General features: G+C 48.2%; 1 protein-coding gene across 3 annotated transcripts in view; it reads right to left on the bottom strand.

The window, feature by feature from the left end:
- Positions 1–10432, bottom strand: part of CDK5RAP2 (CDK5 regulatory subunit associated protein 2) — a 172942-nt gene extending 162510 nt beyond the window's left edge. The window contains exons 1-2 of one of the 3 annotated variants that reach the window (XM_014830375.3): positions 10178–10426; positions 1247–1314 (exon numbers count right to left, since the gene is read on the bottom strand). In XM_014830375.3, the coding sequence (XP_014685861.3) occupies positions 1247–1314; positions 10178–10233 (124 nt within the window). In that variant the 5' untranslated portion in view covers positions 10234–10426. Of the gene's footprint in view, positions 1–1246; positions 1315–10177 lie in introns of all 3 variants that reach the window. The other 2 variants (XM_014830376.3, XM_044778939.2) reach the window with 2 other exon arrangements.
- Positions 10433–12267: the final 1835 nt, after the last annotated feature.

Raw genomic sequence — 12267 nt, 5'->3', positions numbered from 1 at the left:
TGTTTCCCTGTTTCTCAAACGGGCCATGCTGTCACCTGTGTCTGTGCCCCCACCCAGGTCCTACTCATTCCTCAAGTCTCAGCTCCAGCCTCAGTTTCTGGGGAAACTCATGCCTGACCCGCCTCCTCCACACCAGGGCGGGTCTCCCTCTCCCCCCCCCCCCAGTGCCTTTTCCTTCTTTGCTCATTCAATGATCACATGATTGATCCGAACAATTCTTGGTTTAATTGTCTGTCTTCCGGGCTGGATCGTAACCGTGTCCGAGGCGGAAGCCCGGCACTTAGCCCAGAGCCTGGCGGGAGGCAGATGCACACCATGGGCTGAATTAAGGAGCAGGCCTCTCCATTTTCTGCTTCTAACCGCCTGTGGGCAGGAAGAAGAGAAACCAGAACTGCTAGGTGCTGCATTTAAAGTAAAAGCTACCAGACTCTGAAGGAAAACCTGAGGGTGGCCTATAAGTTAAAACATTCTCCAGAAATAAACCTTGTGACACTTAGACTGTCTGCTCGAAAAACTTCTTCCTTTTGCACATATCGCATCACTTTGGAGAAGAGAAAAAAAACACAAGTCAAAATCTCTCTAAGATATTTCAACAAGACAAAATATTAGCACGTCCCACAGATACTTACAACAGCATTCACTTTTTTCAGAAACAAAAATTATGAAGGATGCTTAGCAAACCCAAACTGCAAGGCAGAAAGTCTCCTCCTGATCCAGCTTAAACACAATAGACTGCTTATTTACGCAGCACCGTCTCCTGCGGTCTAACCAACTGTTTGTCTCCAAAGGGCAGGCCCGTGTAGGAATGCTGGGCCTCAGCCGGCAAACGGAATCCCGCAGCCTACCAGGAAGGCCTTGGCACACTCGAGTTCAGACAGCAGCTCTCCAGGGCCTCCAGCCACTCGGCAGCAGAGCCCAACAGACCCTCCGTGCCTGACCAAGTCACCAAGTCAACATCCAGCCTCCATGAGGTCGTTCAGTTCAGCAAACACTGGCTGAATCCCCGCAAGCCTGGTAGCAAGAAACAACACTCATGAACTATGGCCTAAAGGACATCACTTGCTCTAGTCTAGTGTTTATGAAAGGAGGGGAACAGCAAAGCAATACATATGTAACGTACTGAACCCCTGCTGGGAGCACCAGAGACATCAGAGCTCCATCCCAGGCTCCGGCCTCAAGGGCCCCATGGTCTGCTGTCTACCTGACTTGTTCTTACTCAAGAGAACGCCTGGCTTTGTGTACTTACCACCATTTCCCAAACCAGCGACGGAGTTGACGCCTTCCAGGTCATCTGGTAAATTGGGAACAAGGCCACTAGGAGAGAACATGTGCAATAAGAGATGAGTTAGTCGGGGCCTGTCTAGTGGTGCAGCAGTTAAGTTTGTACGTTCCACTTCAGAAGCGGGGTTCACCGATTTGGATCCTGCATGCAGACCCATGCACCGCTTATCAAGCCATGCTGTGGCAGGCGTCCCACATATAAAATAGAGAAGCTGGGCACAGATGTTAGCTCAGGGCTAATCTTCCTTAAAAAAAAAAGAGATGAGTTAGTGTTTGAACAACAGAGACTGTTAAGACTGCCTGAACTGCACAGGACAATCATCCGGCCACGGGCAACAAAGGACACGCAGCTGGGCCATCTGGGAGGCATGCAGTACAGAGGTTAAGAACTCAGGCTTGGGACCAGCCCAGTGGCACAGCGGTTAAGTTCGCACATTCCGATTCTGGGCAGCCCAGGGTACACCGGTTCGGATCCCAGGTGCGGACATGGCACCACTTGGCATGCCATGCTGTGGTAGGTGTCCCACGTATAAAGTAGAGGAAGATGGGCACGGATGTTAGCTCAGGGCCAGTCTTCCTCAGCAAAAAGTGGAGAATTAGCAGCAGTTAGCTCAGGGCTAACGTTCCTTAAAAAAAAAAAACTCAGGCTTCAGGGCTGAGTTCTGGCTCTGACACTTAATAGCTCAATGACCTTCAGTAAAGTTAGTCATTCATTAATTTATTTATTCATACATCACGTATTCTGTGTGCCACGTATGTGCTACACGCAGAGGCACTGTGCCAAATACATGCTGCTTATGTTTCTGACTCTCACTTTCTTAACATTACATGGGGATACCACCCTCTACCTGTAAAGATTAAGTGAGTTAATGTATACAAACACTTAGCACATAGTAAGTGCCGATAAATGGCATCTGCTACTGTTTTTGTCATTACTATTACCATCATTAATATGCCTATCACAACCAAAATTAAGCTTCCAAGAATCAGGCACCAACTGAGACGCTTTAAGACTGTCAAACAAAAATGCAAAATTCACTGATCCGAGAAGTTTTACTGGCTGTCAGTGAGGATCTGGAGACACTGACGGAAAACTAAACCATAATAGGAGGTGTGGTTTGACACAAAAGACACTACCCTGGATTCTATTCTAAGCTCTGCCACATCCCTCGCCGAGCCTCGCTCCCTCCATCTGTAAAAGGAGAACAGCAGCTACTGCGCAGAGTAACTGGCAATTAAACAAGACACAAAGCACCCAGCAAGGCACCAGGCACACTGTGAGCACTCCACAAATGGGAGAAAATATCTCTGTCATCTTGAAACAGACAGTGCTTTGCAATTTATAAAAGATTTACCACCGTGAGAACTGCTCCATTCCCCAAAGGTCCACACATTTTTCAAAGGAAGGCGCCAAGGCCAAGATCATTTCAGTGGCCTCGGCAGAGTCACATGGCAGCTAAATGGAGAAGAGTGTCCAGAATCCAAGCCTTTTCTGTCTAATCCTCAATAATCCTTCCTTCTCCCAAGCTGTAGACCAGGAGTTGATGGAAGCTCGGCTTGACTTCTTGGCAGTTTGTTCTTTCCATGCCTCTAAATCCAAACACGTTCTGTTCCTAGGACCATTTTGCCTGATCACCAAACCAAGCAAAAAACCGGATGCCAAAAAGTTCCACCATTAAGAGAATGATTATATAAAATGAGTGTGCTATAAAGGTAACTGAAAAAACACTCAAGCAGAATGTGCCCTCAATTATGAAAAAAAACCCATACATGGACACCAAAGTCACCTCAAATCCTTCTCAGAAACTGGGTGGGCTATAATTACACAAGACAAAGCAAATATTAAAAATCTACATTTGTAGGAGACTGGGAGATATTTTCCTCCTTTTTAATATTCTATAATTCTCAATTTCCTCCAATAAGTATCACTACAAGGACAAACTCCATTTTCTAAATTGGATTTTAGAAATTAAAATCAAGTTCAACCACTACCTTTTGCAGAGTGACCCAGAGGCCCAAAGTCACACACCAGGTTATCGGTCAAGCTTAGCCTACAGTCCGGTCTCTACATTCCCAATCTGGGGTTCCCTCCACCACAGCCCTTAACTTACTACCATTGGCTGAAAAGGCCCATCCATTACTCAAGCCAAGATCAAGCACAGTTGAAAACTACATGGCAGGCAAAGCCAAAGAATGTGGGCTTAGACAAGTTTCCAACAGGCAAACACTGAAGATTGAAAAATGACATTTGATATGCCAACTCTTAGAAGAAACCACTATTTAAGGCAGAAATTCCTGCCTGGTTCCTGCCAAATTTCCACTGGGGTTTTACCTACCCACTTTTAAAATGCTATTAGTCTCTGCCTCTGCACGCTCCAGTTGGTTCCGGCCACACCTCCAGCTCTAAGTGGCTCCCTCTTCCCATTCTGATCATTCATTCTTAGCCTTAGAACTAAAACTAAGGCTGAGGCTTCATGGGGCCCTACTAGAAATCACAGCTATGCCAGCACAGGAAGAGGGCTTAGATAGCATCTTGTGACGGTATAGATGGAGGTACTAAGGCCCAGAAAGGGAAGGAATTTGTTTGCTCAAAATCACAAGGGCATAGAAGCTAAGCTGAGCCCAAACTCCAGGTTTCTTGGTGCGCATTCCACTTGCGAACCTGTGTCTGGGCCACCCAAAGCTCTGACACAAATGCACACAGTCTGCACCAGTTTCCTCACGTGCAAATACAGCATAATCATGACAACCCACCCTGGCGGGGCATCCACTCTGAGCAGGGCCCCCTCAGGACCGGACAGGCACCTCCCACTTCATCCCCACCAGAGCTCTCCTATGGTTAGTGGTAGTTCTTCTTTTTTAAAGATTGGCCCTGAGCTAACATCTGTTGCCAATCTTTTTTTTCCTTCTCTCCCCAAAGCCCCCCAGTACACACTTGTATATTCTAGCTGTAGGTCCTTCTAGTTGTGGCATGTGGGACACCGCCTCAGCGTGGCTTGATGAGCGGTGCCATGTCCACGCCCAGGATCTGAACCAGTCAAACCCCGGCCGCTGAAGCAGAGAGCACGAACTCAATCACTCGGCCACGGGGCCGGCCCCAGGTGGTAGTTTTCCAATGCTGCCATTTTTTTTAAATGAGGAAACAGAGGCCCAGAAAAGTGAGTAAGCTGAAAAACCCAGACTGGCCTGGTTTCAAACCCCAAGCTCTTCACCTCTACACCACCCCGGCAGCCCTACGCCTTCCGCAAGGGGGCTGTGGTGAGGTCCAGATGAACTGAGGCTGAGGATTTCCAGGGCTCGGCACAGCGTGGTCACTGCAGCTGCTGTCTGTCGACTGTTTGTCGAGCGAATGAAGGGACCCTCCCCTGAGCTCCACCCCTCATCCTCCCATTGTGCTCTACGGCCACTCAAAATGCGCGACATCTTTCTATGCCTGTATGTGGCAGCAACAACTGTCCATTCACACAAGACCCAATGAGGCCTAAGCGTTTCACTGAGAAAGTGTTACAAGAGCCGTGGATGGAACTGGACATCACATACAGAAAACAGTTACACCAAGTGCATGTTTGTTTGTCTTTCAACAATTCATTTTTCATTCTATGTGATGTATTCTTAATGAGACAGGGAGTATATAAACACAAAAAATACAGATAAACCTAAAGCTCTCCTTGACTGCTCCTCACTCCCATCTCGGGCCCCTAAGAGGTAACCACCACTGTCAGCAAGACATGTAGCCGGCAGACCTTTTCCTACGTATTTCCATACATAGAGACGTAGTTTTATTTTGTGGCTTAAAAATAAAACAAATACAATCAGACTGTATATATTATTCTACAGCATCTTTTCTTCAGTTAGTGTGTCCTAAAGATGTTTCCATGGCACTACAAATAGACCTACCTCAAGGTTTTCAACTCCTACAAAGCATTCCACAGCAGTGGTTTTCAAACTTTACTGCCCGTGACCCATAGAAGGAAAGGTACAACCCCTAATTCTTGAAATGTTTGCTCTTCTGTTCTATTCCATTTTTTAAAATTCTGGTTGCAATCTACTGAACTGAATTTCATAAGCTGCCAACAGATCACAGCCTGAAAAATACTTTCAAAAGGATGTGTATTTACCCAATCCCCTGACAGTAATTCAATTTATTTCCAAGCTGTTCCTTTTACAAACAATGCTGTATGAATATCCTTACACAGGTCTCATTGTGCACATGCATGAGGATTTCTCTAGGATAGATAAAAAGAAGTAGAGTTGCTGGATCAAAACGTATTCATGTTTTTAACAGGCAAAGGATTTAAAAATATACAAATGGCTAATAAGCACATGAAAAAATGTTCAACATTATTAGTCATTAGGGAGATGCAAATCAATATCACAATGAGGTACCATGTCACACCCCCAAGGATGGCTATAATCAAAAAGACAGACAATAACAAGGCTCTGGAGATGAGGCTGTGGAGAAATAACAGCCCTCATACACTGCTGAGGAGAGTGTAAAATGGTGCAGCCACTCTGGAAAAGAGATGGGACAGTTCCTCAAAATGTTAAACACAGAGTTACAATATGACTCAGCATTTCCACTCCCAGGTATACACCCAAAGAGAAATGAAAACATATGTCCATACAAAAACTTGTACCCAAAAAAATGTTCTTGGTAACATTATTCCTAATAGCCAAAAAAACGCACAAACAACCCAAATGTCATCAACCAATAAATGAATAAATAAAATGCAGTACATATACACAAAGGGATATGATTCAGCCATAAAAAGGAATGAAATACTGATACATGCTACAACGTGGATGAACCTCACAAAAGACAACATATTGTAAGATCTCATTTATATAAAACGTCCAGAATAGGCAACTCTAGGCATAAAAAGTAGATTGTGGCTGCCCCAGGCTGAGGTGGGGGGAGGAATGGGGCGTGTCATGCACTGAATGTTTGTGTCCCCTCAAAATTCATGCTGTAACCCTCCCATCGCTGCTGATGGTATCAGGAGATGGGGCTTCGGGTTGGTGATCAGGATTAGATGAGCTCAGGAGGGGGGCCCTCGCCAATGGGATTCTGTCCTTATGAGAGCTGAGCGGGAGCTCGCTTCCTCTGTCTGCTCTCCATGTGAGGACACGATGGGAAGTCTGCAGTCTGCAACCCGGAAGAGGGTCTCCCCAGAACCCAACCATGCTGCACCCGGTCTTGGACCTCCAGCCTCCAGAACCACAAGAAATAAATTTCTGTTGTCCGTAAGTCACCCAGTCTATAGGATTTGTGTTACAGCAGTACAAGCTCACTAAGACAGGGAGTGACTACTAAGGGACGCAGGATTTCTTTTTCAGATGATAAAAATGTTCTAAAAGTAGATTACGGTGATGATTGCACAACTCTGTAAATGTACTAAAAAAATCATTTAATAGTATATTTTAAATGGGAGAACTTAGGAAGCTCAAAGTTAGGGAGAGGTAAAACCCTGGGCATGAAAACAAAGGGATGGACCCAAGGTTGTGGACACAGAGGATCTTGTCCAGGAAACGTGCAACATGGTAACAATATAACAAAAATAGCTAACAATGAAGGTGCTCCCTAGGAGGTGCCAGGCACTTGATACAATCTCACTTCATCCACACAGCCGCCCAATAAAGTAGATATTATCACCGATGGGAAAGTGAGGCTCAGAAGGGCGGAGTGAATTACTCAAGCAACCCAGCTAGTAACCGGCTGAAGCAGGATTCAGACCCAGTGATCCTGAGGACAAAGCCCGCGTTCTTCAGACACCCCCGACCAGAACTTAACAAAGGCCTCAGGTTGGGCGAGGTTCCTGGGGCCGGGACCCAGGCCTCAATCCCACAGGCTGGAGCACCTTGGGGCACCCACAGGTGATCAGGTTTGCAGCGCATGCCGCCCAGTGACCTAATTCAACAAAAGGCTGAGGACAAAGTAGACTCCAGTCTAGTCTCTAAAACGGGGGCTTGGAAATTACCAAGAAGGACGCCCATATTAGCACAAACAGAGCTGATTTTATTCTAAGGATGTCGCTCTTCCACTGTGACCACCTAAACGAGAACCCGTCTCTGAGGACATTTCTGCCGCTCTCTAAGGGCCAGTTCAAGTACCAGGAGCTTCACAGACTCCTCCCCGAATCCGCTCAGCTTGGTCCAGAGAACTAGGCGGAAGGCAGGACAGGGGACCAACGGCCAGGCTCTAGTCAGCAGGCCGGGATTCAAACCCCGGCTTAGTCACGTAATTTTCGTGGGATCCCACACCTCTCTGAGCCTCAGTGTGTCCTCACCTGTAGACAGGGGATAATACTGTCACCTCAAAGGATCGTTGTTTATTCAGTGATTTAAGAAACAGTAACTGAGCCCTATAATAAGCCAGCTGCCAGTTTAGGAACTAGGGTTACCAAAATGATGAAAATGCAGCCCCTTCAAAGGGGTCATCGTCTCATCTGAGAGACAGACAAGTTAGCAACCTGCACTCTCCAACCCAGGAGCCAGCGGCCCCACGTACCCACTGAGCACCTGAAACGCAGTTATCCAAACTGAGAAGTCCTGTAAGCGTAAAATCCGCGCCGGACTCCAAAGACGTAGTGAGATTAAAAAGAAAGTAAAAGACTTCATTCATAATTTTTGTCGTTGTTTACAAGTTAGAAGAATAATCTGTGGAAATATTGGGTTAAATAAAATACATTAAAGTTAATTTCACCTGTTTCTTTTGACTTTTTTAAGGTGACTACTAGAAATTTTTTAATTACATATGTGGCTCAAGTTATATTTCCACTGGACAGCGCTAGTCAATTAAACCCAGTGCAGTAAATAAGGGCTGAGATGGGGTCAGTGATAAACAGGGTGGCTAGAAGACTACAGAGGGCCCAGGTGGGCCGGGGGAATGTCAGTGAAGGCTTCCAGGCAGTGACATCTAAATTGAGACTTGACAAACAATGGGCATTAATAAAGCAAAGGCGAGCAGGGAGGCAATCCAGGCAGCATTAACAGTGAGGGCACAGGTCCAGCAGTAAGAGCAAGGCAAGACCGGTCGTGACACAGAGTTTGGCAGCCGGGCGGAGTGAAGGGCTTGGGGAGGACACAGGGAGAGGGACGACAGGGGAGGCTGGTGAAGCAGATGGGGCCAGAATTCGAAGGACCATGGAAGCCGTATTAAAGAACTTCATCCTGAGGGTGGCGAGGGGCCGGGGAGGGTCTGAAGCAGATGAGTAAGAGATTAGTCACCAGGAATGCATGCACCACCTGGGTCCTGCCAAACAGAGAGAGGAGGGAAAGGAGAACACGTGACGATCTGTTGAGTTGCTACTCTGGGTCAGACAGTGGGCTAAACCCTTTCAGACTCACCCATTTTACAGATGATGAAAACTGAGGCACACAGAGGGTGAGTGACTTGCCCAAAGTCACAGGATTGTTAAATGGAAGAATTGGGATTGACACCCAGCTAGGTCTGGGTCCCAAAGCCAAGTAATAACGGACTTTATCTTAACGACAATGAGAAGCATTACACATACAAAGCATCAGACTGTGACGATCAGATTTACATTTTAAAAACAGCTTTCAAGCTGTAGTATAAAGGACTGTTAGAGGTGTGAAGGAAACCAGGACAATCGAGGTGACAGGTCATCCCCCAGTCTATTGGGGCACAGCAGTAGGATGAAGAGAAAGGGACACAATGACCTACCATAGGGTCCAAGTTAGGCAGGAGCTGCCAAGGGCCTTTCTCTGTGCCTGATACACAGTAGGCTTGCAATAAACAGACTAACCATTTGCCCAGGTTTGCCCAAGACAGGACTTGTTCATGCCTGCTGTCCAGGCATAAATATTAATTGTGCTCATTTCACTCTAAGTGTATGGGTTTGCACAACACATCCACGGTCACCCTTTCAATTAGGGTCTGTTAACTAAAAGCAGCAGCCTGTCCCTGGGAGAGCTGGATAAACACATTGGGGTTCTCCTCCATGTCCTCCTACCCACTCAACCAGGAGCCCAGGACAACAGAGGGCCCCGGCCCTGGAGCAGTGCAGGGCTCTGTCAGGCCTTCCTACCAGAAAGAGAGACCCCTGCCCCACCAGCAATGTGGACTCCAACTGCCTCTGGGGACAGGTCCACTGAGAGGCTGCGCTCAGCCTTTATTCCCCAATTTGTATTATTATTGATGATAATGAAGATGATGGTGGTGGTGGCAACACAGAATCATTTTTTAAGCACTAATTATGTGCCAGGAATTACACGTGCCAAGCGAATTGCTGGGCGGACATCTTCTCTTTCATCCTCACCCCAACTCTGTTGGGTAGTTATTACTACTAGCCCCGTTTTACAGACGGGAAAGCAGGTTAAGCCACTTTACCAAAGTCAGACAGCTAGTTCGTTTCAAGAGCTGGATTTGAATCCAGTTCTGTTCAACTCCAGCCAAGGTTCTTAACCACTGCACTCCATTGCCTGAGTCTTGGTGGCCACTACGTGACCCCATAAGCAAAGTCTGGACAGACCAACTACACTCCCCATAATGAAAGCAAACCGCCAGAAGGCACCATCAAGTACCCTCAAGGTACTGATTGAGGTAGTGCCCCTCACCCAGCTCCCACTGACTGCACACTCCAAGAGGGCCCCCTCCTCAGAGAACCCCACATCTGTCCCTCACCTCCTCTTCCAAGTCTGTCTCGAAATACAAGAGAAGGGGGTGTGGTGAAGACGGGACCCGCAGCCCGCTACACTCAGTATCAGCGGGTGGGTCCCAAAGAGACGCCTCCCCCCAAGAAACCCAGCCCACACACTGCCCGTCTGGAAACCCTCAGAGCCCCCCGAGAGCAGACCCCAAGTCTCCGCTGGAGCGAACCCCCATCAGCGGGAGCCCCGGCCCGGTTACCGCGAACCCCTACAGCCCGGGCCGCACCTGCAGCCGCTGAGCGTCCCGGGGAGGGTGACGTCCTCTTCCAACACCGAGTCCATCCTGGACACGGAGGAGGTGGTGGCGTTGGTATCTATGGTGGCGGCGCCACTGGTCACCCCCCCGCTGTCGCGACCCGCCAGGCTCCCCAGGTCCCCGCCCCCTCCGACCCAGCTCTTGTTCGGACTCCGGCGGCGCCGCTGGAATTCAAACCGCAGCCGCCGCCATCTTTCCCGGCGCTTCTTCCTACGGAAACGGGGCGGGGTCACCAAGGCGCGCGCGGTGAAGCCGGCCGGCCGGGGTCAGAAGCCGGGCAGGGAAACGGGGCCGGGCGCCATCTTAACTAAGGGCAGAGCGTCCGCACTGAGGCCAGCAAATGTAAGGAAAGAGAGTCCGGCGGCCATGTTTTGTGAGGGCACTCAGGCCGAGGCCAGTGCAGGCGCCATCTTTGTTGAGGGCAAAGGCAGGCCTTGGTCGGTTAATTTAAGCGGGAGATGGGAATCCAGGCCCTCAGGGACCTTCAGAGTTCCTAACGTGGTGTGTGCTTTTCTAGAATAATACCCTCAAACCTTAGGGTCTGTGCATTCAAAAGATTTCCACCTTGAATTGAAACTCAGATAATCGGGTGTTGCCTTGCTTTAGAAAAATCCTACCTGCAGAATCCCATTCAAGCAGTAATTTGCAAACTTAGTTTGAAACAAATAAACTCATCCCTATGAGCCAAGTGGTCAGCGACACTCTCTCTCCAATCTCTCACTTAGTGATCCTTTATTAGCTTTAAAGTTCAAACACACCTGAGATCAGTAACGTGAGGCCCAGAGAGAGGAAATGACTCGCCCAAAGTCATGCACAGTAAGTCTGTCAACTGGAGCCAGCCAGATCCACGGCGGAGTGTGAGTGTGAGCCTGGATCCGGACCGCAAACCAGGCGCCAAAGCAGAGCCCACGAACTTAACCACGAGGCCACCACGCCAGCCCCCTGGCTGCCTTTCTTTCTTCTTTTTGTTTCTTTAAGGATTTTTATCTTTCCTTTTTCTCCCCAAACCCCCCCCCCACCCCCACCCAGTACACAGATGTATATTTTCAGCTGTGGGTCCTTTCAGCCGTGGCATGCGGGCCGCCACCTCAGCACAGCTTGTTGAGCAGTGCCATGTCCGGGCCCAGGATCCAAACCCTCCAAACCCTGGGCTGCGGAAGCAGAGCCTGCGAACTTAACCACTCAGCCACAGGGCCGGCCCCTTACTGCCTTTTTTTTTTTAACCACTTTTTTTGTTTTGTTTTGTTTTGCTGAGGAAGATTAGCCCTGAGCTAACTGCTGCCAATCCTCCTCTTTTTGCTGAGGAAGACTGGCCCTGGGCTAACATCCATGCCCATCTTCCTCTACTTTATATGTGGGACGCCTGCCACAGCATGGCTTGCCAAGCGGTGCCATGTCAGCACCCAGGATCCCCACGGCGGACCCCGAGGCCTCCGAAGTGGATCGTGTGCACTTAACTGCTGTGCCACCAGGCCGGTCCCCTGACTGCCTTTCTTAAAGTGCAAAGCAATCGCCAACACCTAGGTAATTTTGACAGAGCTTGGCCAATGAAATCAACCTTCATCTCCCCATCTCAGAGTTACTACCTTCCTCTGCAGGCTGTCAAGACAGTCCTGCATAAAAATGACTTGAAAAGATGAGTGAATGGGTAGATGATGACTTTCCCTGCAGTCATGTGCAGGTCCTCCCTTGGCCTCCGTTTCCTCGCTCTTCAGTTTAAGTGTTACCTTCCAAGAAAGGCTTCTCTAATCTTCTAATCTAAATCAAGCCCTTTCTTGTATTCTTCACAACCTGTTTTTTCCTTTGTAGCACTTACCACATTTTGCAATTATATATGTTTGGGGTTTTTTAAATATCTTCCTCTTGCAGTAAACTGGATGGTCCATGAGGGCAGAGACTGCGTTCTGAATTGTTCACTGCTATATCCCCAACACCTAGCACCATGCCTGCCACCCAGCAGGTGTTTAAAAATATATGTTGAATAAATGATTCCATCAATCTGGAAAATGGGTCTAATACCTATCCTGCAAGGTGTCTGTGACAAGTGATATCTTCGTGGC

Source organism: Equus asinus, chromosome 10 (genome assembly GCF_041296235.1).
Source record: "Equus asinus isolate D_3611 breed Donkey chromosome 10, EquAss-T2T_v2, whole genome shotgun sequence".
Taxonomy (NCBI): domain Eukaryota; kingdom Metazoa; phylum Chordata; class Mammalia; order Perissodactyla; family Equidae; genus Equus; species Equus asinus.
The sequence above is the reverse complement of the archived record's forward strand: the minus strand, read 5'-3'. Positions and strand labels throughout refer to the sequence as shown.